This window comes from Platalea leucorodia (genome assembly GCF_965183815.1).
Source record: "Platalea leucorodia genome assembly, chromosome: 1".
NCBI lineage: Eukaryota > Metazoa > Chordata > Aves > Pelecaniformes > Threskiornithidae > Platalea > Platalea leucorodia.
This window is the reverse complement of record NC_138823.1, coordinates 144,902,851-144,929,772: the sequence shown is the minus strand read 5'-3', so window position 1 is coordinate 144,929,772 and position 26,922 is coordinate 144,902,851. Positions and strand designations below refer to the sequence as shown.

The 26,922-nt window shown below is 39.9% G+C and overlaps 1 protein-coding gene across 2 annotated transcripts; it reads left to right on the top strand.

The window, feature by feature from the left end:
- Position 1: 1 nt before the first annotated feature.
- On the top strand, positions 2 to 16,728 carry DBF4 (DBF4-CDC7 kinase regulatory subunit; the record flags this gene model as incomplete). Of its 2 annotated transcripts, XM_082330025.1 has the most annotated exons (13): positions 2 to 82; positions 554 to 651; positions 3,073 to 3,251; positions 5,179 to 5,373; positions 6,561 to 6,611; positions 7,127 to 7,196; positions 7,344 to 7,420; positions 8,973 to 9,003; positions 9,280 to 9,322; positions 11,114 to 11,245; positions 13,883 to 13,997; positions 14,314 to 14,438; positions 15,663 to 16,728. In XM_082330025.1, the coding sequence occupies exons 2-13, from the start codon at positions 606 to 608 to the stop codon at positions 16,726 to 16,728; spliced, it is 2,130 nt and encodes a 709-aa protein (XP_082186151.1). In that variant the 5' UTR covers positions 2 to 82; positions 554 to 605. The 2 variants fall into 2 exon arrangements, with proteins under 2 accessions (XP_082186151.1, XP_082186152.1); XM_082330026.1 differs by lacking the exon at positions 5,179 to 5,373.
- Positions 16,729 to 26,922: the final 10,194 nt, after the last annotated feature.

Below are 26,922 nucleotides of genomic sequence, written 5' to 3'. Positions count from 1 at the left end.
CCCACACCTTGCCGGGGCCGGGCGGAGAGGCTCTTCCCCGGGATTTCTACTGAGGAGGGCGCCCACCGGCCCGGCCCCTGAGGTGCGGGAAGGAAGGGGGGGACGCGGGACCCCCGCCGCCGCCTCCCCCGGTAGCGGCCGCTGCCGCCCGCCCCCGCGGGACTCCTTTCCCGTCGCGGGAGGGACCCCGCCGCGCTCCTCCCTCCGCCCCCGCCCTTCCCGCGCCCTACCGCGTGCGCGCGGCCGGGGCCGACCGTTGGCGGAGCGCGGCCGGCGGCGGGGCAGCGGGCACCCCTGGCACCGCGGAGCCGCTCTCCCGGGAGGAGGAGCGAGGCCCGGCGCGGCGGGCTGGGGCTGGCGGAGGCGGGAAAGGCTGGCGAGGCGAGGCGAGGCGACGCACGGCACCGCCCGGAGGCCCGCGCCGGCCCCAACGGCTGCGGCGGAGAGGGCCGGGAGCCCGGGGGGGGCGGGGGGGTGGCCGGGCTGCGGCGGGAGCGGGGGGCCTGGCGCTGCTGCGCGCCGGGGAGCTTAGCGGCTCTGCTGCACCCCGCAGGTCCGCCGGCTGGCCGAGAGGAGAGGAGAGGAGGATGTGACTCCGCGGGAAGATGAAACCGAGCGCTGCGGAGGCCGCCGACAAAGGAGCGCGTCCCCGTAAGCGGCGGGGGGTGCCCGGGGGGGAGCTGCCGCGCCCCGGCTCGGAGCTCGGGGGTTCAAGCCTTTCCCACCGTCAGCGAGGTCGCTTTCAGCCGCGGCCTGGTGCCGGTGCCGCCCTCCTGGCTCTCGTCGTGAGCCCCCGCCGTCAGGCTGGTGCTGGGTTTGGGTCTCTTGCCCCTGTCAGGCTAGCGGGTGAGCGCCCCGCGGGCTGGCTTTGTTAGGGGCGGACAGCTGAAACAACCTCTGCGTGGTCTGGGGAATTAAACGTAAAAGTGTGTAACTGGAAAGGTAGCCAGTTAGCGTACTCGTTCTGTTTTACAAGATGGTCGCGGGGCAAAGAAGCTAGTAGCTGTGTTGAAGTTCGCTAGGCTGCTGCCGTGCGAACTGCTCCACCCAGGCAGATGTTTGCTGGTGCCAGGGGCATGCATGGAAGGCCTCCTCGGCACCTTGGGCCCAGGGTGTTAAAATGCAGTCGCTTTGCACAAGACACTGTTTACTGTTACTGCAGTACTGCTAACTCAGTCCAAACTTTTCATTATCTCTAAGAAGTTTAATATGTATTTTCCGATAGTAATTCCAGTATTTAGTGTGTTAATTTTTGAGCTGCCCTGGCCATCACATGTATGTGCTGGGTGTAACACCATATTTGATCCCTGGTCATTTATGGAATTTCACTTTGACACCTGCTTATCATCTGTCTTTTCTGTTTAGATTCTGAATCAGTTAAACTATCCTAAGCCTCCCCATTTTCCTATTTCTCTGATTCTTTTGGTCTCCTAGATTCTACAAAGCTGACTGCTGTTCCTGCTTCACTTATGTGGGTTCATAACCGTTACTTACAGAATCTTGCAGCATGAGTGGTGGTTCTGCTCCCTCTCCCATCTGAGGCCGTTTCAGGGAGGGGGAGAATACATAGCAGAGGGAGTGTTTTGCATGCTGGCTTTTTGTCTCCCGAAGAGGCCTGCTCACTTCCTGCAGCAGCCCTCATTGTCTGCCTTGAGCTTCTCCAGAGGAGAAGCAACTAGGAGTAGGGTGTCAGTCAGCGAGGAAGAAAAGGCAATGTAAAACTAATGATATGCACGTCTTCGATGATTCTGTCTCTGTCGTTGGTTGTAAATGGATTCTGGTGGAAGTATGTAAGAACAGAGAAGGTATAATTACTTTCACCTAATAATATTGTTCTAGTTTCCAGCTATGTTTAGCTACAGGGACTTCATCAGTCGCATGTCACTTCTGTGCATTTAGGACGCCTCAAAGTGTTCCTCTTCCTTGTACTTCTGCAGCCTCCCCTAGAAATTGCATCTTAATATCGGCAACATTCTTTTGCAGCAAGCTACGCAGGGTTGCCCTGTTACATAAAGAATCAATTCCTGTGTTTCATTTTGTACCTGACTCCTAATTTTGTTTGGTGCCCCGTAGCTCTTCTACTGGAATAGGCTGTTGAGCCATTCTTTCTATGTTGTTCTTGATTTTGTGTATCTGTATTCTTTTTTTCCCCTAAGTCATTTACTGACTGACAAAGTCTTAATCTAAAGGTCGTTCTTCATGTCTGTGATCATCCTTGTTACTCTTTTGCAGGCTGTATTTAAGATGTGGCCGAGTCCTGCATTTATGAAGTAGCATAATAAAATTATCCATTTTATTTTCTGTTTCTTAGCAATTTCTATTTTTTTTCTTTTTTGATTGCTACTCAGTGTTGAGCTGATGTTCTCTCTACCACACTCCAAAACTTCCCCTGAGAAATGAGGCTTATTTCTCACCCAGACTGAATTTTTTCTATTTGCTTATTTAAATGTCTAGTCTAACAGGTAGACCTGCATGGATAGCTCTGTGTTGAGCATCAGGAAAGTTAATCAGCACAGTTTAATTGCGGTATGTGTTTTCTCAGTTTTAGAGTAGAATTCACTGGGACAGAAAGAGTGGTCATAACTAGAACGGTTCTGAACTTTAAGCTTAGTTTTCCTGCATGTCAGGTGGGTGCTCAAAATTCAGATAAATAGTAGGATCTAGGTCCTGTATTTTTTGGTGTTTCAGTTACTTTTCACTGGTTTTTGTTCTAATGAGTCTATATGAATCCTTTTTGTGTCAGATGAATAAGAGAGAGAGACAGATTCTGTTCTAAAGTGGTGGTCTTGTGATTCTCAGTGATTGTGCAAGTAGCGTATGTACTGTGGTACAGAGGTAGCAAATACTTGCCAAACTGGGTGAGAAAATCGATGGCATTGTATAGCAACTGAAATAAAACGTCCATTTTAGGATATGATTTTAAGAAGAAACTTCTAAGGGCTATATGTGGTATTATTATTAACGTCTTGGTATTGACATGTTTAACACAAAGCTATTTTTTAAAAGTCCTATATTGCATGGAAGCTTCCATAATAAACACAGTCCTGTTTTAATTCCCTTTTCTTTTTGCAGCTGATGGAATGCAAGGAAAAACAGAAAAGATAAGATCTTCTCTGAAGAATGTGAAAAAAGATACAGGAAAAGCAGAGAAACTTAAATATAAGCCACTCACTGGGAAGGTGTTTTACCTTGATATTCCATCAAATGTGATCTCTGAAAAAATAGGAAAGGACCTCAAAGAGCTAGGAGGGGTAAGTTGATGAGCAGAGACCTTTATGAAACTGGAAGAAAATCTGTGCAAGTGGAATGTCTTTTTCCATGTTCTTTGTGACTGCATTTTAATATTATTTGTATTTTATATGTGACGGGATTTTTTTTGTGTGTGTGTCTTATGTTTAATATGAATAATTAGCTTATCAACAAATTATTTTTTATTTTTTTGCTAGAAGCTGCTTTGCTAATTGTAACAAAAGTGTGTGTTATAAAGGTTTGTTTTCAGTTGATTATTCATTTGCTTAAAATTCTATCCAAATTTAGTAAGTTTTATTGTTTGAGGTGATATTTTTTTTTCTGCTGCTTCTGACTATATTGACACGTTGACATGTTACAATTGAAGTTGTTCAGCTGAATCTGAAAGAGATTAGAGGAAGTGTTTTGTATATGCTTACTAAAAGTCAGTAACTTCAGTAAGTACTTTTGACACAGAGTATGTTAATGAGTATTTTTAAATACTGTCCTTTAAATCATAATTTTTGTAAACATCTTAATACTTTTTTTTTTATTCCTAATTCTCTCTTCTGTATGGAAGAAACACTTTGATACAAGCAAGTACAGGATATCATAGTAACACAAGCAATGCAATTGCTTACTCCACTTTAAAGTTGAATATTTTGAATTAGTGTAGAGGAATCTTGGCAGACATCCTTTAACCACAGAGGCAAAAGGGATCTGCTGAAATTGCTGGATATTCTGAACATTGCTTTGGCAATACTTCTTTGACCTCAGAGGAGCACTGAGCAGTTTTATGAAACTGATGCTTGTAAATGAAGATGCTGTCTGAAATTATAGTAGAGACAAGGAATAGCAATAACATGGTGTAAAGTTAAATGCATCTCTTTACATTTAGCGTTAAAAAGAGTGCACACTATCTTTTGTCTTTCTAAAACAGAATTTTAGGAATTCATATGTGAAAGGTAAGGTTGCAAATCAAAGACTGAAAAGGAACTTTTTCTGTTTTATTTTGAGGAGTATATGCCTAAATCTGCGGTGCCCAGCACCCTCAAGATCAAGTACCCCATGTGTTTTGTCGTTACTTGTGTGGAGCACACTCAAAAGTGCCTCTCTCTGTATGTCCCGTTTCTGTAAAAGGTACATAGGGCAGAATTGGAAAGCACAGTTTCAAGCTTGCTTCCTGTGCGATTTGTGCTTTCCATACTGATTAGTGGAGAAGAGGAAAATACTTAAAGCTACGTAAGCTGGCAAGAAATAACAAGGCAAATAGAGCTGATAATCACACAACAGTTGGTAACGAAAGACTGAAGGGCCAAAATGGAAGAGAATGAGCATAGGATAACCACATATTTTGTCTTGCTGAGTATGAAAATACTGTGAATCAACTTAAGTCTTCTACATTTTTGAGAAGTGTTATGAATACTGTAGGTGTGAAACATGGTAACTATCCTCAAATTTTATTTTTTCTGCTGTTCCTAAACTCAATGAATGTATAGCTTCTTGCAAACTGTAAATTACATTTGCATAAAGGTGCCTTTAAGTTTAGCTGAACACTTCTACATAATTTCTGTTACATAAAAATATATAAACCGTGATTTTCCTTGAATTATTCTGTTATTTCTCAATGCAGTGTTTGAATTCTTCTATTTGGAAAGTATTATAGCTAGATAGTTCAAAGAATTATAAGAATTGAAACAAAGCAAAGATCTTTTGGTAGAGATTACAAAATTAAGAAATTGAAATTGGAATTTGTGAATGGTAAGATGCTACTACAGCTCAATTGTAATTGTCATCCAGATCTTTAGAAAATATCTTCTCGTTAATTCAATGGCTTTGAACTTAATTATTCTAGAAGTTTTGTCACTTTTCTTTGAAGTATGCAATGTAAAATTGAGTTACTGATTTATTGTCTTGAAATAATTACTTGCTTTATATCTTTATATTTAGAGAGTGGAGAGCTTTCTTAGTAAAGATATCAGCTATCTGGTGTCTAATAAAAAGGAGGCAAAATTTGCACCAACTCTTGGTCAGATTTCTCCAGTTCCTAGCCCAGAATCTGCACGTAATGGAGGAAATAGTTCACCTCTTCCTAGCAACCGAAAAGATCGACATGATGGAAGTTCATTTAAGATAGTAGATACAGTAAGTTTCTTGGTAATAATACTGCAAATCAGATACAACCCACGGGATATGCTCTTACAATTTTTCTCCTATTTTGTTTCCTAAAGATGGCAACAGTTCCTTTAGTGAATAAGGGGTTGTTTTGTTTTGTTTTTTAACAGGTCAAACATACTTTTAAACTAGTTCAGGCTAACTTGTTAAACTTAACTAACTCAAACTAATTAAGCAAAGTTTCAAAAACTAATTAAAAATGAGCCTTTTTTGCAAATAAGCAGACTACAGTGAAGTCTGTTCTAATATAGTATGTTTGACTTCTAACATTGACATTGTTATGTTTGACAGCCGGATCAATATGGATAGGCTTGCGATGGCATCCAGTGGTTCCTGTCTCTTTAGCAACACAGCCTATTAATATCTGGCTGCTGTGATGTTAATGCAGATACCTGCAGAAACACTCTTTGATTGTAGTTCAAGGAAATAATTAAAATCGAACATTCCGAATATTAAGTTTTCCTGAGCTCTTTCTTAGACGATTGTGTTAATTGCAACAGTATCTGAATTTGTGCAGGTTTACATGAAGTTTCTCACATAGGCAAGTTTTGCGTCCTTTCAAAATACAGTTGTAAACAATTAGTTGTATTATATACACGGTACTTATTTAGAAACATGACTGTGAGCCAGTTTGTGGGCTGGTCTTTGCATTGCATAGGTGAGATCACCTCATTTTGCATATAACCTGGATAGGTAAAGGCATGCTTATTATGAATAAACAGCAAACAGTACAAAAGGAGATGCACTGCTGATAGAAAAGATGGGGATAAGATGGGGGCTATGATTATATTCATGATTGTTAGCTTAATTTGGCACAAGTCCAGCTGATGAAACCTCATCTTCTGACGTGTGCCGCTGCCTGCTTATTCCCGCCATCCGTGTTCTTCCAGCATTAACATTGCTTCAGCCATTCAGTGACCTGCTTTAGCAAAAAACAATTACTTGTTGTTTTTTTTTTTCTTTTATTTTCCCTTAGACTGTCTCAACCGTAACCTTGTGGGGAAGATGCAAATTAATGAAAAATAGCAGTACAGTGAACAAAAGGAGACTATCATAGCAAAAATATGTATTTGTTAGCAATAATGTGAACTGTCTTACCTTTTGTTTTTTTGAAATGAGTTCTAAATTGCTACAAATGTGTTTCTGTTTTAATATAGGTACGTATGAGCAGAGGAAAATCCTTAGTTGAAAAAGCAATCAAAGAGCAGGTAAGCCAAGTAATCAATGAATTCATGCTTGAGAAACTTTGGTTTTGCTCTTCTAGAAAACAAGCAGTAGTAAGAGTGGTCTTAGTGATCTAAGAGAGAAGTGCCTCATGGAACGCTCAGGCAGGATTGTCCTAAGTAAAACTGTCAGGTCGTGTGTTCTGGGTACTTCCTGAGGAATTGAAAATCTAATTTTTCAGGATTGCTAATGTAGCTAGCGTTTGAGAGGTGCTTGTGAAGTTAAAGTAAATGTATAAATTCACTGTCCTCAAATCTGACTGTAAGATGTGACAACAGAGAACAGTTTTGGCTTTATGAAAGGTTAAATATAATCTTTTGATGGTGAAGTGCTGTGACATGGAAAAACCAGTTGAGGAGAGCGGTATTCTTATGGCAGGAAGCAAAGCATCTACGCTTTGATTTCAGCTTTCATATTACATGTTGTAACATAATTGTAATTAATTTACATAATCTACCATATATTGATTAATATTATTAATATACTTTATTGTTTGCAGGACTTAATCCCCTCTGGTAGTATACTATCCAATGCTTTGAGTTGGGGAGTGAAGATACTTCATATTGATGGTAAATATTTTTGTTTGATGAAGCCTAACTTGACTTGTAACATTCATTTGATTATTCTTTGTTGAATTCAAAATATTAAAAATGACAAATTACCTCAAATGTACAAAAATAAACTCAACTGAGTATAATTCTCCCTCTTTTTGCCAGATGTTAAGAATTACATTGAACAAAAGAAAAAGGAGCTCTACCTAATCAAAAGAGCAGGCAGTTCTTTTAAAGATGTGGTAAGTGACTCTGCCATTTGTGAAAATGCCATTTGTTTCACTAACTGAGAAAACACAGGTGTACCAAATACTACCTACTGTGAAGCTTATGGATTTTATTTTAACAAAGTCTTGCTCATGTTCAGTTTTTCACAGACCAGTATGTTTTATGAATTGATTTTAAAACTGTCTTTGAAAAAGATATTAGCTATACATTTCAGCATTATTCAAAAATAAAATCCATAGTAGTGTTGATTAAACAATGTGTAGACCTTTGCCTCTTGCAAAGGATATCTAAGAATTAGAAGTACTGAACTGTCTGAAACTTCCATCCTGCCTGCCTCAAAAATAATAAATAATTAAAAAAAATTGTAGCTTGGTTTTAGTACGATGTAGATTGTGGTTAAGTTGCCTTGTATAATTTTTCCCTATGACACAGTGATTAGAAACCCTTTCTTTTTGATGGACCATTTTGAAGAATCACAGTTATGTTTCCTGAAGAAGCTGTCTCTAGGGAATCTGTGTTAGTTGCTCAACTCTGCATCTTTTCCTCCTAGTCTTTTAAAGAACTAGCATAAAGTGTCTTTGAGCTACTCTGCCAATAATGTGCATTTGGCACGTTAAAATCCCGATTTCTCCAGATTGTAGTGTATGAAATAGCGACACACTGAAACTGTTTTAGCTGCTTGTGTGCTCCATCTGCAGTTGCTCTGTAATTTAAATTAAACACGTGAAGTTGTACAGTTATCTAGTCTAGGCAGGGGTCTGTGATAAGTAAATGGAAACATACCATCTAGTGTATGTTCTTATGTTCTGTTGTTTTGGAATGCGATATTGGCTAATTATTGAGGCCACATGAAATCCTCTGCTAAATCATCAATGTATTGGTTTTCATGGATAGCAGGGTGGGCTTTTTTTGCAAGTTGTATAAAATATGAGTTTGTGCCTTTACCAGTATTGATAACAGCTGATGCTTGAATGTAGACTTTACTCTCTTCTGAAGACAAAATACTCCTTTTAATTTTAATCTTCATTGCTAAAAAAACCCCAAACCACAACAACAACAACAAAACCCCAAAACCCAACCTGTGTAAATCCATTCAAATGAGAAGAATTGTTTTAATAGGAGAATGTTGCTATCTGCAGTTTTTTATGGTATTTTACAGCTTGTAGTTAATTAGCATTTATAAAGTGTTGTAAAAATGTTATCTGTATTTAAGAATCAACTTTCAACCATGGCAAGGTATTTTGTGGGAGGAGAGAGAGTAAGTGAATAAATTTACCTGTGTGGGTTTTTTGTTTGGTTTTGATTTTAGGAAAAATAAATGGAAATGTCTCAAGGAGAACACTTTTTTTTTTTGTGGTGTAGAAAGAAATATTTTTTTGGGAAACATCACCATATTTCTGAAGTACTAATGAACTTAATTTCCTGCAAAATTTATGGGGACTGTGTCTGAAGTCATGATTAATACAGGGAGACCCTCATAACTTAAAATTACCTACAGCTAAATATTTAATAAAATGCAGAATAATATTCACAGGGATTTTATACCTTCTCTCTTTTTTTCAATAGGGAAAACAAGTTACTGCTCCAAAGTCCAGAAGTAAGTATATCAATATTTGTAAAGTTTTTTTGTTTGCCTTATGCTCTGAATGCTTAAAAATATATTACAGTTTTCAACTGATCAAGTGTGCTGCTGTATTCTAATTTGTATGTCTAAGAAAAGCATGTGGAAAAACTTTATGGAAATCAGGAGTTTGTCAAAGCATGTACATAATGAGTTCTAAAATAATGTCTGCTTATTTATTCAACTACTGGAGTAACTTGCTGAATGAAGAAAAGTATTTCTCTTAATTTCCTTTTCTCTCCCTTGAGCCAGGTAGATTGAAAAATCCATTTGTCAAGGTGGAAGATAGAAGTCGGTAAGTGTTCTCTTCATGCATTCAATAATGTGGTTCTCAAACTGAGTAATTCAGAAACATTCCGTATGCCTTGAGGAGGTGGCCTTCAGATTTCAATTTCCTTCAACTTCCTGACTTTAGATGCCAGGCATACTGTCCTCTTATAATAAGATACAGAATTTTCATCTCTGCATGCTCTGGGTACATACCTGCATTTAGCCGCTGAATGAGATTGAGCAGGTAGTAGTGTAGTAGGGAATATTTGCAGTAGGTAATGGAAGTGGAAAGTTATTGTGTAGCTCCAGTTTGTAGACCATGAGAGCGGGTTCTTTGGGTTACTTTGTGCCAAGGGCCATATGAATGAAAAGGAAACCTGGAGGCTTTGAACCTTGACAACTTTTCTTGGGTCCAAATATTATAGCCCAAAAGGCCAATAAAATTTTGTGTACTAAATTCCCATCCTGTAGTCCCAACTCAATAACATTCATCTCCTGCAGAGAGTGTTTAGATGTATGGAAAGGGAAGTTGTTATAGTTAAAGTCATCCCTTGAAATTAGGTTTAATTTCCTGTTCAATCATTTCTTTTTAAAAGGAAAAAAAAAATCTATTAATCAGATTTCAATATCCACAGTAGCATGAAATCTGATATTTTCAGCCTTTAAAATTTTCATATCTTTCTGGTCCTGTAATTGATCAGACCTGGTTGTGTAAGGAAATACCAGTTTGTCAGAAGTTGAGAGAACACTGAATTATAAAAAAGTGCAGTCCTGCACAACATGTTTTGCACCTTTATGTTCTTAACTAACTTCTGCTTTATGATGGTGTTTATAAGCTCCAAATTCTTTGACCTGGTTTCTTTGACGCTTTCCTGAATTACAAAAAAAGAGATCCAAACCTGGTCTTACACCGAGTTGATGTAATAGGTCTGAGGGACATGAGGATAGTGGGGAGAATTGGACAAACACAGTTTAAGTACAATAAATTTGTATGTAAATACGTGTGAATTTGACTTCTGAATGTAGCTGTGTGTCTGAAACTCTTTTAAATGTTTATGTAACATAAACAATGTTTTTTAATGTTTAAATGTTTATGCAACATAAGTAACAGTTCAGAAGCAGAACAAGATGCTTAGCTGTCCCTATTATGCAGGCTTGCTCTTTTTCTTCTGCCTGGGTAGCTTATAATGTGGGGAAAAAAATCAGACTGTACTCTGGCATCAGCATTTCAGTCAAATGATTCAGTATGTGAACTTTTGGCATGCCCTACTTTTAAACATTTTTAATACATTCAGAGCAATGGTACAGTTGCTAGTTCTGATATCTTTTGAAGTACAATGCTGTAGAGGAAAATTACCTTTCTGGAAAATGAAAAGGTCAGGTTTTATATTTTGAATGGTGAATTGATTAAAATTTGTCAAAAAGGAAGAAAACGGTAAAATGGAAAAAAAAAATAATGCATTGGATGTTAGGAACTGCTGTAGTTACTTCTCAGGAACACAGATGCACCATCATCCAGATTGTTCTTAGTTTTATTGGTTACCCAGCTCTCAACAATAAATAGGCATGAAAGCCATACCCCAGGGAATGTGTAAGACAGCTATGGAAACTCAAGGCAAATCCATTTTGAGAAAGTATCAAGTTTATAAGAAGGAAGGAATGACTTATTCTAGAATATTTATCTAGTTAGCATTCTGTGTATGTTATATGTAAGAGAGAAACACTTTTTCAAGATTTTTGACCTGATTGTAATTTCTGCTATAAACTCCTTTTTCCATTTCTGATGGTTCTAATGCACTTGTTTTGTCTAATACAGCCACTACCGACCGTTTTATCTGCAGTTAACCAGTTTTCCAGTTCTGAACTACTGTGTTCCAAAACCGTATAGTCCATTTGAGGTGGATAAGAAACATCCTTCTGGCCAAAAGCAAACTCAGTCTAAACAAAGGTTTGTTGAAAACTTGTTATTGAGGTGTGGATAGAGGAGATGGCGGTTCTTTAAAATAATTCTAAAGTAATTGTTTTCTAAAATAATTGCTCTGCTTCTAATTTTGTGTGATATTTAATACTAATAGCTATGTCTCAACTGATCTGTTTGCTGCACTGTAACTGTTGGTGTCTGTCTGTCTTTCTGTACTGTCTTTATCCTGTCTTTAGTCCTTTTTTTTGGACATACAGATGCATACATCCAAAAATGCGGCCTTCTCCTTTCACTGTGGGTCAGCATAAGATATTTTTTTCCTTTCTGCCACTGGTTTCTTCTTTGTCCTCATCTTGGATGCCATCCAGTAAGTATTTTACAGGAAGTGGATTTCTTTAAGTCTTCTTTTGATACTTGTCACTAAAATGCTAAAGTAGGCAGTTAAAAAATTTTAAAACAGTGATACTCAATCATAGTGCAAAATTAAAGAGTGCACATTGTTGATAAAGTCTATTTTGTAGAAATTAGACTGTGCAAGTACCACCTCAGCTCTTCAGAGGTGAAAAGTGGATGCCAACTGCCCAGTAGAATTGCAGTTGGTCTTGCAGCAAGTGTTTATATAATACGCTGTGGCATTTAGGCTCTATTTGAGCACTCTGGATGCAGTTAGGACTTGTGGCAAATCAATTTTATGATTTGAAACTACTTAGGAGTCTTACTTATCTGGGGGGGTTTTTTTTGGTGAATCAAACTATTGTTTTGAATTTTTTCTACTTAGCATATCTGGAGTATTAATGATTCTTTCATTGCCTTTTAAAATTGATTCATGTGAGAGACTAAAGATATTTAGGTGAAAGGTAGCTTTGCTATATGTGGAACTTCCTGTATCTAGTAGCTTTTGCTGCTTTTCTGTCCTTGGCGTCGTAAGACTTGTTTAGGTTTGATACTTGTTTTCTTTATAAAATAGCTTCTCCACTGCTCAGATTCTGTCCAGTCTTCACCATTATTATATTGCTGGAGGTTTTCAGCTGATGTTGCCATGATGAATTTTTTTTTTTTAATTGCAGCAAATGTAGCAGTATGACAAAGCAAAGCAACTATAATACAGCAGTAACCTTTGCAATAATAAGGCAATTTCTGATTTATTTCTCTTCAGAGGGGGTTAGAAATGCCCATTCTTTTTAAAGCATTAAAAAAAGAGGGAAAAAAAAGGCAATATTTTTTCATTTACATGGATTAAGGAATATGATGTAGTAATAATTTCAGGAGTTAAGTTTGAATGAATATTCCTATTTAATCTTTCAGGTTGGCACATGCCAAAGAGAGCTATAGGTGGGAGATTATTTCATACTCAGCAGGTAAAATGTGAAGAATGTCAGTTTCAGGAGAGAGAAAGGGGAGTGCTCACTTGTTTTGTCTTTGTCTGGGAGAAAGGCTTGTTGAAGCTAAGTTGCCAATTCTACTTGCTTCTGCATCAGGCAAGACCTGCAGACATTATTCAACCTTCAGATGACAAATGCTGTTGCTTATATCCTGCTTTAGTGGTTCTCTGTGATTTTTACAATTCTGAAGAGGGAAGGTGAAAAGACTGGTGTAATGGTGAGAGTACACGGTTAGGTGGAGCCTATCCTGTAGAACCCAACAGATCCTGGGGCAGGTGTTACCAGTTTAAACTTGTTGATTGAAAGTGATTGTTGAAAGCAGTGTGCACTTATTATGCTGAGCAATACATTGCTATGCTTTGTAAGTTAGAGATTTTTCAGGACAGATTTTTTTGATGTAAAGTCCTGAGCTTACATCTATGCAGATACTTTGTAAAGTCTGTGAGAATGATTTTTGGCTAGACAGGGAGATGGCAGTATTCCTCTGAAGTAAAAGGGAAGCAGAGATTGACGGTTTTGTTTTACTGCTAGCGTATCATCCTTAGGTGGTTTAATAGTGAATTGCAGCAAACAGTAGCTCTCCCCAGATGAGGACTCTGAAGGTCATGGAGCAGCTATTGAAAACCTCTTAATGTTTTAATCTCCAGGAGGAACTTGAGGTGCATTTCCTCGTACTTCCACTTAGCCTGTACCTAGAAAAACAGGACAAAATGGCTTTTGGTCAGCATATTCAAAAGCTACATATAACCAACAAATATGACTGTTCTTTACTTTTACCAAAGAATGAGAGTTCATCTGTTAGACCAAGTGTTTTTGCTTCATGTTTTCTTGGCATCAAAAATACTGATGGTTGTTGAGGTGCTAGAAGACTTTTTTTTTTTCTAGTTTTGCTTTTATCAAACCTCCTTTTCTTTTACCAGCTATACACAGAGATTTCAGTATGTCCTTTGGTTGGTCAAGTGAGATTTGTTTAGCTATTTTGCGTTGTTTATTCTGAGTCAGTGATAGTAGTACATCTGTAATAACCTGGATGTTTTATGCTTACCTATAGTTCCACTGGGTCTGCCTGTCTTGTTGCAGTAATTTTCTTTTCCCCATTAATTTATAATTTTTCTCTTTGTTTTTCCTAAGCATTGACTAACATAATGTAAATAGTTTGAGGGAAAATAAAGAGACTTTTTTTTATTTCAATTAAGGGGGTAAGAATGAACATACTGTGAGAGGCAAATATAGAGCTCAGCTCCCTATTTGAGACTCATTAATATATCTTTTCTGTTAACAGAAACAAAATAAATAGTGACAAGGACTGTGGAACTCCTGTTCAGCTCCCTCAGAAGGAGAAAAAAAAGAGAGGATATTGTGAATGTTGTGGAAAGAAATATGAAGATCTGCAAACAGTATGTGAAATGTCAAGTATATGCTTTGATACAGTCACATCTCTTAAGTGTGGTATCAACAATGGTTTCTACTTGCTGGTTTAATGTATTTTTTTTTCATCTTCTAAAAAGCAGCAAGCAGGTATTTTTTTTTCCCTTGTAGGTTTTAATTCTTTATTCCTGCCTCTGTGTAGTGCTGAAGGCACTAATAGTTCAGGTCTCAGAGTCACTGGTAATAAATTAATGATATTTACTGTACTGCTCCATATCATACTGTTGACTTGTATATTCATGCGTGCAGTATTAGATTTGTTTAATGTTTTTTCTTTAATTCCAGCATCTTGAAAGTGAACAGCACCAAAATTTTGCACAAAGCACACAATATCAAGTTGTTGATGACATAATCTCAAAGTTTGTTTATGAGTTTGTTGCGTACACAGATGATGAAAAGAAAATAAAAAGGCAAGTTACCTTTTTACCTAAATTTTAAAGTCTCTGTGAGTTAAGACATTGAACATAAAGATACTTTGTTATGAAATTCTGGATCTGGTACAGAATAAATTCGTATTTTTCAGTCTGAAATAAATCATTGAAATTTGCAATGCAGTTGTACGTGGCAAAACACTTGTAGAAAGCAGAAATTAGGGGGGGAATTGAAAGTGCAGATGACATCACAGGAAAATGAGACTGAAAGGAATTGCCAAATTTGTCCTACCTATCCTTCAGCTTCAGAAAAGCAAAATCTACTGTACTAAAATATTGCTGACAGAAGGACAGCAATGTCTGGACATCTTGCTCTAAAAACTTTCTGATATTCGTAGTAGCCTATGATATCCTCCGCAGTCAATCTGATCTCCTTACCAGTGGAAAAACTTTTCCTAGTCTAATCTAGATATTCCTATCTGTACTCTAAGCCTCTTAGCTTCTGTCCTGCCTGTGCTGGACAAAGAAAGCAGATTTTCCTTTCTTCGTAGCTCAAAAGCTTAAATGGGAGAGAAAGACTTGTTTCATGTCTTGGACTGTAGGCAGCAGTGTCTTCATTACTTGGAACGGTAACTCAATTCAAGATTGCTCTGATTTGTTTGCAAATTAGTCAGGAGATAAGGAATAACTTTCTCATTTCTTAAAAAAAAAAAAAAAAAAAAAAAAGAAGAGGTATTGAAGAAATAAAGATATTCATAGTGAAATCAAAGGAAATGCAAATAGAGTCAAACAAACTGATATTCTAATGAAGGCAAGCCCTTATTCCTTTTGTGATTTAAAAATACCGAGTGGTTAGGTTTGAAATACTATGTCAAGAAAAGCATATATAATTATGCTAATTTTGTGTGTATATATCATAGAATATTTGTAAATATTTATAGTCATTGCGTTATATTTATTAGCTGCTCTTGTTCTTAATACCACCGTGAATTGAGATTTACTGAAATACTAGACTCTTACGTTGTGTATTTTTAAAACAATTTTATGAGCTGTAGAAATCAATAAGAAAACATCAAATTAAAATATAAGGCACTCTGTTCCTGTAGAAATAGTGTGTTGCTACCCTAAATATCCTTCCTTTAAATGTAAAAACAAAAATTGCTTTGTCATTTCAGTTGCTTTTCTAGAATCAGTTGCATATGGAGTGGTTACCCATGTTTCTTTCAGGTGTTTGTTAATGATTTTTCAACAATTTCATTGTAGGACAAAATGTAGTACAGGATATTTTTCTCCTATGATTGGAAAGATAACTAGACCAGATGAGCTGAAAGAACGACTGAAAAAGCAACGCATTTCACTGAAAAGTTACTCATGGAAGGATACGGCAATGCAGGCACTCAAACTGGATCGCCAGCCGGCAGAAGTACAACCAAATTCTGTGCCAATACCTACCCCTGTTTCTGGATCTGTCTGCTCAGTTCTTTATTGTCACCTGTCACAACCTTCAGAACTAAAAAGTAAGTTCAGAAATAACGATGAAAATATTAAAACTGATTGCTCCTGTGCTGCAAACTTAAGAGAAACTGTTGTATCATCAAATTTCCTACAACCACCCTCTCAGAAAGATGACAAAGCATGCACGGAGAACTTGTCTCGAGCTTATGAGCCCTTCAGTAAAGAAATACTGGAACCAGAAGTAAATAAAAAGAATATTCAGTGTTTTCAGGAAGGCACGTGTACTTTATATTCTCATACTCAAGTTACAGATTTTAGTGAAAAAGACAAAAACCTATCACAGCCAAAACGAAAATTAAATAATGCAGTAGTTCTGCCAGCAAAGTGTTTGAAAAAAACAGATGCCAATCCTACGTTTGTCAAGAAACATCATGATTTATGTGATAATCATCAACAGATGCAGCACAATGCAGTTCTGGAGGCTGAGGTATCTGATACTGCTATAAACAAAGAACTTAATGAATTGGCTGCCAGCACTGCACATAGTTCACCGTCTGGAAAGCTGTGCAGAAAAGTGAAGCTTTACTTGGGAAGAAATAAAAGAGAAACCCGGAAACAGAATATGGAGTTATGTGTAAAGTATACAGATGGACAGTCTGTTCCTGAAGAGAAGAGGAGTTCTTGTAGCTCACCAGTGCAGGCCCTACTGGAATTATTTCAGACCAGTGAGATAAACTCAGAATTTGGAGGCATTTCAGGTTACACCGAGAACAAAGGTTCAACTAGCATAAAAGATATATGGGAAGGGCAGAATACGAATGTTATGTGGTCATTATTTTCCTCTTCATCCTCATCCCCATTTGTTGGATTTTAATGCTGCTTTATTTAATATAATGGTTTTCAAATAAACTTGCAAATTTAAGATTTTATTCATGGAAACTTTAATTGCTGTATTATATGTACAGATGGTTTGGTTTTCAAGTTTTTTATATAAAAGCTTCTGTATATGTAAATATGAAAAATAAAACTAAGGTGGTGGGTTTTGGGGTTGTTTTTGTTTGTGTTTTTGTTTTTTTCTCAAAAGGTACTGCTTTATCATAGCTAGTAAAAGGCTCTGACCCCAGATTTGGGGTTAAATTAATCGCTAGGCAACCAATAAGCGTGATGTAGCTGCATTTGAATAGAATGATTTTCTAAAATGATTGATTATGGTAGGTGCTAAATAACTACATCATAAATAACTGGATGTTCCATTGTAAATAAGGCAGTCTATTTCTTACGGACTACTGATGTTTTGTGGAGATTTGCTTCCTTCCCTTCCTTTTCCTTCTGCTGCTGCTTTATTAGAGAATGCAAAAAGGGAAAAAAAAAAAAAAAAAAAAGTCACTTGCTTTCCTAATATTTCTTCTGCTGACATTGTCTCAGGGAACCTATGTAATGACAAAGAAATAGGATTAGGAAAGCATGTGTTTACATTTTTTGGCTACTCTGACATAATTTATTTTTAGACTAAAACAAGCTGTATTGTGTATTTCAGCCAATAGGAAAGCAGTAGATGTATACATTAATTTTTCTTAAAAACAAACAAACAACAACAACAGAGCAGCAACAATGGCAACAAAACAGCCAATAGGTTTCTGATTGACTCAGGTAATTTGTTGGATTTTTCTTTCAGAGTAGCCAGCCTGTCTGACTCGCTTACTCAGGGGCAGAGCGAAAGACACAAGTGAGAACTGGGAAGACTTCTTTAATACTTCAAATTTTTACCAGAGCTGATGTCTTTCAAAATTTCCATATCTGTAAATCAGTGCAGGGCATGAGTATAGAATTGCAGTGGAGGTAACTGCAAACCTTTATTAATAAATGTGAGTGCCTTAAGGTCATACAAGAGATCTAAACCAGCAGAAATTACTCTCATTAATTTTTGCATAAAATACTTGTTTGCATTTTTATCTCTTGCCCATTTAATATTCTCAAACCTACTCTGTCAGTGTTCTTATCGTTAAAGTGCTTTCAGTCGTTGCATACTATTGTCTGTCCTTTTTAGGATATTTTCTACAAGGGGCAGGTAAAGCTTCTTGGGGTGCAGGAATGGGTGAGGAAAATGACATAAAATTACCTTCCTTTAAAGAGTGTGTGAATTGGAAGCTTGATGAAAGTAGCTGCATAGGGCGTTGCTGTCATCTTAAAGATGACATCCCTTTTTCCACTAGTCACATGACTGCCTGTACAGTCTGGTAAGAACTGCTTTTGGTCTCTTGCTGGTCACTTCTGGCTTGACTTATAGTTTCTTCTGGTCTGGATTCACTTCACGAAAATTACATGGAAAGCCATTACAGAAATGAGCAAAATGAACATTTTAAAAAGGAGTTGATCTTGAATATATATGTCTATATATTTTGCCTGTAACTTGTGCTTTAGGAATGGAGTTTTAAAGTAGAATATTGAAGCAATTACTTTGTTCTTCATTTTGAGTAACGCTTCAATGATAGGAGGATTGCTTTCTGATTCGATGAATGCAATCTATTTTAGCAACAAGTGTTTGTCCATTTTTCTTCTCTTGAGAATTTTTTTGTTTGTTTTTTGGTTTGTTGGGTTTGGGGTTTTCTTAGCTTTTGGTTCAGTACTAAAGTAAAGTGTGAGAAAAACTTGCATTTTTCCCCTGACACATTGCAACGATCTGTCAGTAAGTATCTCTCGCAGACGTCTCCCTCCTCACATCCCTGAGACACGTACTCTCCTTAGTCTGTGTAGTGGCCTCCGTGCAACGGGAATGTATGTGCATGGCTATTTATATACATAAAGATTATTGTAATAGTTACATGTTAAGGGGAGAGGTAGTCAATGTTAGTAAATCTACTCGTCAGGTAACCCATGCGTATGTTACGTGATTAGATGCAATATGTTGGCTCAATGGGCACTGCAAAGGGGAGATGTAAACACGTTGGAATCTGGCTTTAGAATCTTAAGGGAAAAAAATTCAGCGGCTTGTCATTACAGTATGAAAACTACTCATTGTAATGCAGAACAAGGTAGGGGAGGCACTGCTGCTGGTTGCAAAAAGCACTTGTAGTCACGATGCGGATTTTGTGTCCAGGTAACGTTGCATTAGTGTGTGGTAAAAGGGCCCGGTGTATGTGGCGCGTTCAGGTAGCGTCACAAGCCACAGTAAGCCTAGTAACGAGTTCTGAAACGTTTATTCAGCATGTTGTGTGTGATTTTCATGCATTTATTATCTTTCAAGCTTGTTTAAAAAAAAAAGTTTTTACAGAAATTTAAAAGGAATTATATTGCTATTTAAAAAAAAAAAGTTTTTACAGAAATTTAAAAGGAATTATATTGCTATTTGAAAAAATAATTAAGGCCAGTTATTAGAACATCTGTCTCCCTCCCTGACTTCCTCCCAGAGAAGAGAATGAGTATTTTCAAAATACGTGGTGGGGATTCTGAGCAATGTCAAGCACTGCGGACAACCACTACCACAAGTACCTCTGCAGTCACTAGAATAAAGGTTTAGCTTTAGAAGTGAGTTTTATCTGTAAGTGCATCTTTGTGATAATTGCATACTATATGGTTACAGTTTGAACTTTTCCTTCATAGGTGCATGAATTTCTTCTAATGCACTTCATTTTTTGTTTTTTGATTGGCTTGCTTTCTGTGAATTTGAGAAGCTGGTGTAGGTGATTTTTATATTCTATTCAAAACCAGTTGTTAATGTAGGAATTGTTGCTTCCTTTTTGTGGTGGTTAGAGGACCGCGGAGCTATATTCCCATAGTCTCTGCAGCGTACACCTATACACAGTGTGGGATTCAAAATTTTAATGAAGCACTCAAATCTTTACTGTTAGAAAAAAGTGAAAGCTTTAACGTTTGTGTAGAACAGACACTACTTCAGTTTGAACTGATTTGAAAAAAATCCCCTAGACTTTTACATTATAAATGTACTCTTTTTAAGTGATTATCCTGTGGCCCAGTGACCATTACTGTTTATTTTTCATAGGTGTGGCAAGCACATTTCTGGGGATGCAAAATATTTTTAGCATAATCTTTAAAACGTTAAATACAAGGCATGTGGATGCACACACACGTACTATTACTGGAAGCCGGCGCAGACACTATACTGGTTTGGTACTTCAGGGTGAGTTGTAACCGATCTGCTCAGACCCACTTTGTTTCATTACCACGGGAGAGAGCAAAAGTGAGTTTCAGTAAAGACTTTTAAAATGGAAACTAGCTACACAATGCAAAGTGAGGATGGTTGTAAAAACATCAAAAGAAATACAGGTGTTGAAACCTGCTTTTAGAAGTAAAGCATTGGAAGAAGTAGCGTTTTACTTCAGTTACACCTGCCCCAAGTTTGGTTTGGTAGCTTTGCAGTGGATGCCCAGCCACTGCACGTGACTTTGCGCCACAGTATGTGTTCATCTGGAACAGAAATGTTGTTTCTCTTCAGGTAAATCTATGGTGTGGCTGAGAGGATGGAGTTCCCAAGGGTCAGGAATGCTTCTCTGTGTGTGTGTATGCATATGGGTGGATGTATAGATACTCATACGGGTATATGGTGATAGTGGGGATTAGTGACTCCACAACCACGTGCACCTAAGGAAGTTCTGCAGTAATTTCCGAGTTTCATGCACTCAGGCAAGCCCTACACTCAGCAGCAGGATCTTCAAGCAGTAACATCTCTTGCTCAGCATCTGACTACAGAACACTTCACGCAAAGTGACAGAAAAGCTGCCCTTCCCCTTGGAGTTGGGGAAAGGTAGTTACAGCCTGAGGAGCACTGAGCACGTTAACATCTGTGCTGTCCTTCAGGGGTTGCCAGCGTGCATCGAGGTGATCAAATCCATGTTCTACCTCAAGCTTGCATCAAAAGGGCACACTTCAGTTATCCATTCAACGCTATCGTCGTTCTGTGTTACCTCCTGGCCTATGTGACTACAAGGCCTATGGCTCCTTAGCCACACCCGTGGGGTGTGTGTGGGCCTTCATCCTGCGCTCTGAAGAGCCTCAGCTCTGAAGGACTCGGCTAATGTAACTGGTGATGGTGTCTGTGAAGCTCTTGTAGAATCATAGAATGGTTTGGGTTGGAAAGGACTTTAAAGTTCATTTAGTTCCAACCCCCCTGCTGTGGGCAGGGACACCTCCCACCAGACCAGGTTGCTCAGAGCCCCATCCACCCTGGCCTTGAACACTTCCAGGGATGGGGCAGCCTCCGCGTGCAGGAATGATGAAAAAATGGCAGCTGTTCTAACTGATGTAGTTACAGTAGGGCGTGTGGACACGGGACGAAAATACGAATCCCCCTGTGTTCCCTGGTTGGAGAATCACTGTGAGCTCTATGGTCCATGCGACCTCTGGGCCGTTGGCTGATAAGTACGAGGGGCTGATAAAGGCTGCCCGTGCCGGGCTTTTGGTCATGTTGATAGTTGATACCACTGATACCTGTAGCAGAGTGAAGGTAAGTGTGAACTGAGTTCATTAATCAGATGAACATCTCTGAAGGTGATACGAGATGAATGTTTGGGTTTTTTACCATGCATTCTGTAAATGTTACTGTTTGGCTTCTGATATTCAATGGTATATTCACTTTAGAGAATGCAGCTATCCAAAATAAATGCTGAGCATCCCAGATATAGCACCATCAAAAGATTTGGGTTGCAAAGCAGGTGTTTGAGTGGAGCTCAATTTCATGTGGGATAAAGCAGCTGTAGATTCAGGTGGCTATCAGATCTCATCCTTTTTTTTTTTTTTTTTTTTTTTTTTTTGGGAGCTGAGGCAGGGTTCTCACTTCAAGATTCAGTGTCTCCAGTATTCTTCGAGTATGTAGATAGCTGGAGTTCAAAACCCAGGCTTTCTCTGTGACCTTCAGAACAAGTTTTGCAACGTGGTACTCCAGTGGAATAGAGGTTGAGAGGCACACAGTGGAAGTCAATTGCCAAATGATGATAGTCGCTTCTGTGGTTCAAACCACGGGGCAGAGTAGGAACTGGGATGTGGGTCTCGCACGTTTCAGGCGCAGGCACACCGGCAGATGTCACGTGGGGTTCATCTTTCAGGTACAAGGTCCGCAAGCAGGATAATTGAGCTTCGGAAGGTTCATGGCCCTTGGAAAAGGAGAGAGTCTTCTGGCCACAGAAAGATGCATGAATCTCGTTCTGTATCCTGCATTCCGGTTGGTTTAGCGGAGTAGCTATTTAGCTTGTTTCTGAGGATAATTTTAACAACTAACCTCCCTGACATACTTTAGGGGTTACTACAGAAGATCTAACTTGGAAGCTCCTAAGTGAATACAAGTTTTGTATGTTGTAAAACGTGCATGAGATCTCTGAACGTGTTTTACTTTACTGGTGCCCTGCCTTCCAAACCACTTGCCACTGAGCCAAATGATTCTTTTTTTATATATGATAAATAAAAATCTTAGCTTTCTTCTGAGAAACTGCCAATACTAGACCATAGTTGCAGTTACCCAGCCCAATCTCCTGATTCCAAGAGTGGTGAGCAGTGGTCACAAGAAGCGCAAAAAGGATCCCGTGCAATGACTAGATGTGGGGTAAAACCCCCAACCAAAAAATCCTATTTGTAAACTTGTAATAAAAAACCGGACAAAGCTGATGCACTTTTATCCAAAACGGGCTGTTCCTTGCTGCAGGTCTGGATGTTCTCTCAGCCTGTAAGAACGTCCTGTCCCTCTTGATGCCGACAGTGTCGAAAGATTTCATCAACAACCCAAGTAAAGACTTCAATGTTTAATTAAAGCATATTTCTTCTTATCAGCTTTGAATTTACTAGGGTTTAATTCAATTGACTGTCCTCTTATTCACACCATGCTGCCAGGAAAACAAAAAGCACCAGCTTACTTTCTCTATACCACCTATATATCATTTTATTGTGCTCCTGTCTGTCCATCACCATCCCGAACAATCCTAATCTTTCTGGTTTCTGTCACTGTCTTTCTCTGAACCTTCCAACGTCCTCGCTGGGAAGGGCTGGTGCAGTGCTCCAGATCAGGCTGTACCTCCAATTTAATGTCAAAAGGGGTTCTGTGTGATGTACTCTTTATTTAGATTACAATTGCACACGCTTCCTTTTTTGAGGTAATATTCATGCTCTGAACTAAATAACAAGAAAAGTCAAATATTTTTATGTACATTAGTCAGAAAGTCGCTGCTGTAGATGCACACTCATGCAGTCAAAATGGACTGTTGACTGTAATTGGACATGTAGCTGGTACTGATACAAGAAAATTTAATTACCATGTATTCAGAATGTAAATGTGTTTTTCACTTGGAAACATTTAGGGCAGTACACTTATGGTAATAGTGGCCTGATGAATAGAGACAATTACAAAATATTCACAGATCTGCCTTTGATTGGGAAAAAGTCTTAATATGATTTTTAGAAACTTAATAAATCATGATAGAATATCGACCGCTGAGAATGCGTTTGTTAAACAGTGCCCTAGATTTCAGTTACAATCTACTATATTTGAGAACACAAAAGTTGCTGTGTGTGGGGAGAAGAGTTTTACTTTCCGCAGTATTAAGTTGCTGTAATGTTCTGTAATTGCAGTTAGTGTTATTTTCCATCATGTCTATGCATACACAAGGCTCCATTGTGTATTCCTCAAAGCAGAAAATTTAGATTTTATTAAAATTATAAAAATACAAAGCAATTTCTGTAGGTTTTTTAGCATTTAAAAATGTGTTACTCTTTCAGCATTTTAAATGACCAAGATGGTGAAAGGTCTTGAGGGTAAGATTTACGAGGAGCGGCTGAGGTCACTTGGTTTGCTCAGCTTAAAGAAGAGAAGGCTGAGGGGTGACCTCATCGCAGCCTACAGCTTCCTCAAGGGGGGCAGCGGAGGGCGAGATGCTGATCTCCTCTCTCTGGTGACCAGTGATAGGACACGAGGAAATGGAATGAAGCTGCATCAGGGCAAGTTCAGGTTGGACATTAGGAAAAGGTTCTTCACTGAGAGGGTGGTCGGTCACTGGAACAGGCTCCTCAGGGAAGCGGGCACAGCACCAAGCCTGTCAGAGTTCAAGGAGTATCTGGACAACGCTCTTAGTCATATGGTGTAATTTTAGGTAGTCCTGTGAGGAGCAGTGAATTGGACTCAATGATCCTTATGGGTCCCTTCCAACTTGAGATATTCTTTGATTTGCTGGAAGAAGAAAAAAATCTGCCCCTTGATGTGAAAGGGCTCGTTGCTCAGAGGTGGACCGTCTCCCACAGTCTTGAGCAATGCCAAGGAGCTTCCAGTGAGGTAAGACTGGGAAGTGAATATTGATGTTCTCTGCATGATTTCCCAAACAAACTTGGAAAAGCCATCAATAAATTAAAATATTATTTCTCTGAAGGATTAAACCTGTCAAATCATCCATTTCTAATCACCCATTTCTAATCAATGTGTACAATAAAAGAGGACTTCAGAAGTGCAGATCAGGATTTCCTTCATTGTGATTTAGATCCTTCAATGTGATATAGAAAATTTCTGCAATTTATTTAAGCCTTCTCTTTTGAATTAATCTCCAGTATTTATCATAGAAGTCTTTTCCTAGCCAAATGGTAGAAGGGTGTAAATGAGAGGTTTGCAAGGAGAGAGACGCAAAAACTTTTACGGCTGTTTTGGCTAATCATTTCTAGCACACACGCTTTCAGAATGCCTTTATCTTTGTATTAGTTGGCTGTATTTCTAAAAACAGTTTTAAAAATTATTCTTAAAATTAGTGAAGAGTTTGACCAAAATAGAGTTGGCATGCTAAAAAAGTGCTGTATTGATGAAGCTACTCTGATCATACCTCACCACATCCCTTGAGCCCACAGACTGGATAAGACTCTGCAGTCGTAGTCATTAGCTTAAAGCAGCCATGCCTTGGCTGGTGCCGGGTTGGTGAACCCTCCACGTGTGACATTGACACCAAATCCCTCAGCATTTCTGGACAATGGTAATGAATGGCAAGAGAAAAAGGAAATATATAATGTACCGATCCAGGACTGCGTATCTACTGCGTAACGGGTGTAATACATACCCAATGCCATGAATTCTCACAGAAATACTGACACAAGAAGCTGTGGAATAGCGTGCCAGTGGGGACAGTTTGGTCTAACTGAAAGAACTGTAGAGGCTGGCTGCAGCCCGAAATGTAAAGATTTATGACTTTTGAAAAAAGACTGAAACATCATATTATAGTACTGCTTTTTCTCTCTATAAACAGCACTTCCTCGTTTTCTTTGCCCCCCCCCCCCCCCCCCCCCCGCCCGTGGTCCTTTCGCTACCCTGCAGCAGAGTTTCATAAGCTAATTGTGCTGTTTGAGCAAATGCTGGAGGATTTAATGGATACTTGGAGGGAATATTCTGTCTTGCCTGTAGTGCGTGACTGCAGTGTAAGCAGGACAGTGCAAAACTTACTAGCCACTTTCTCCTCAAAGTTGATATATATTCCCAGATGCAATATTGTGCCCTTAAAATGCCTGTCTTGCTCCCGTCTTCAGCTTGTTGAACCATCATGTTGCCTGTGTTTTTATATCATGGAAACAAATCAGTGAGAAACTGAATTTCTTTCATGTGTCATCTAATTGCTTCCCTTAATAAGATGATCGATGTAAGTAAGGTAAGAACTACAGAAAAATCAGGCCGGCAGCCCTGACCTTCCCTGGCGGGCACAGGCAGCGGCTGCTGAGCCGCGGTGCCCGGTCCCTCCCGTGGGGAGCCCACGGAAGGCAGCCTGGCAGCCTGAAACGCTCCTAAGAGCAGAAATGGAGGTGTCAGGTGTCCTGACTGTTGCCAGTGCAAGTGATGCATTTAATATTGATCTGCATAATGGTTTTAAGATTATGAAAACAAAGATTTTTTTTTTTGTTCTTTTCATCTTCCAGACTGAATGAGCTGCAGCTTTCGGTGCCATTTACTGTGATGCCACCTCTTTATTATGTGCTTGTAACTGGCGTAAAACCTTGCTGTGGGTGGTTTGACCTCATGTTCTCTTGCATGGGTCAGTATCGAGCTGCATCTGCCACTGTGCTGCTCTGACATTCCTCCTCCTCCCTTGGCTCACCTTAACCGTGTGCCATGGTAGTCCTTCCTATCGCCACATCGGAAAACGATGGGGAAAGGGAAACAATTGCCACTCTTGTCCCATTTTCAAAAAGAACCATAGTTAAGACAGGTGAGATACGCAGGGCTGACAGGCAGTACCGCTGCCCTCGGCTTCCCGGTAGGTGGGAGTGTAGAATTGGGTTGCAGATGCAGCCATCCCTACGCTGAGGGAGAATAACCCTCGCGTTTTGGGGAACGGGCGTCGTGGGGACTCCTCGACACTTCTGCCTCTTGCTTTGGCCTTGCTTTTGCCTCTTGCTTAGTCCAGGAGAGCATGTTGTAACTTGAACTGAATGATTCTGCGCTGTAATCCTTTTCAACTCTCTTTAAGTGCTAGTCCAGCGGAGAAAGAGGGGAGGGAGTGGGAATTTAAGAAAGGCGGAAAAAAGGTCATAGAGAAGGGAAATGGAGGTTTGCTCTGAAAAGGGACACTTCAGGGAGGAGAGAGGGGCTGACGGCAGCAGCCCATCAGAGGAGGGGCGGGGGGCAGTACCAGCAGGGAGGGAGGGAAAAGGCTGCGGCTGCCTCCCCGGAGGGCTCCCGCCTTCCCCGGCGGGACGGGCTGACAGCGAGCGCAAGTTCCGCGGCGGGGGCTCCCTCGGCCCGGGGGCGGGGCGGTAGCGGGGCTGCCCGGCGGGGCGGGGGCGGCTGCGGCCGCTCTGCGGCGCTCCCCGGGCGCCGGGGCTTCCCCGCCGCTCCCGCACCGGTACCTCACGCCCTGGCAGACGACTACATTTCCCAGCACTTCTCTCTTCCAAGCGGGCTCTGCGGGGAGCCTCGCCGGCTCTCGCCATCTCCTTCCCTCGGAGGGGGCTCGGCGCGGCGGCGGGGCGGAGCTCGGCAGCCCCGGCCCCGCGGCAGCCGCGGCCCCGCAGCCCCCCCCGCCCCGTGCAGGCGCGGAGCCGGCGGCGGAAGCCGGGGCGGCACACGGCGGCGGCGGCGGCGAGCGGGGCGGCGGGCAGCGCC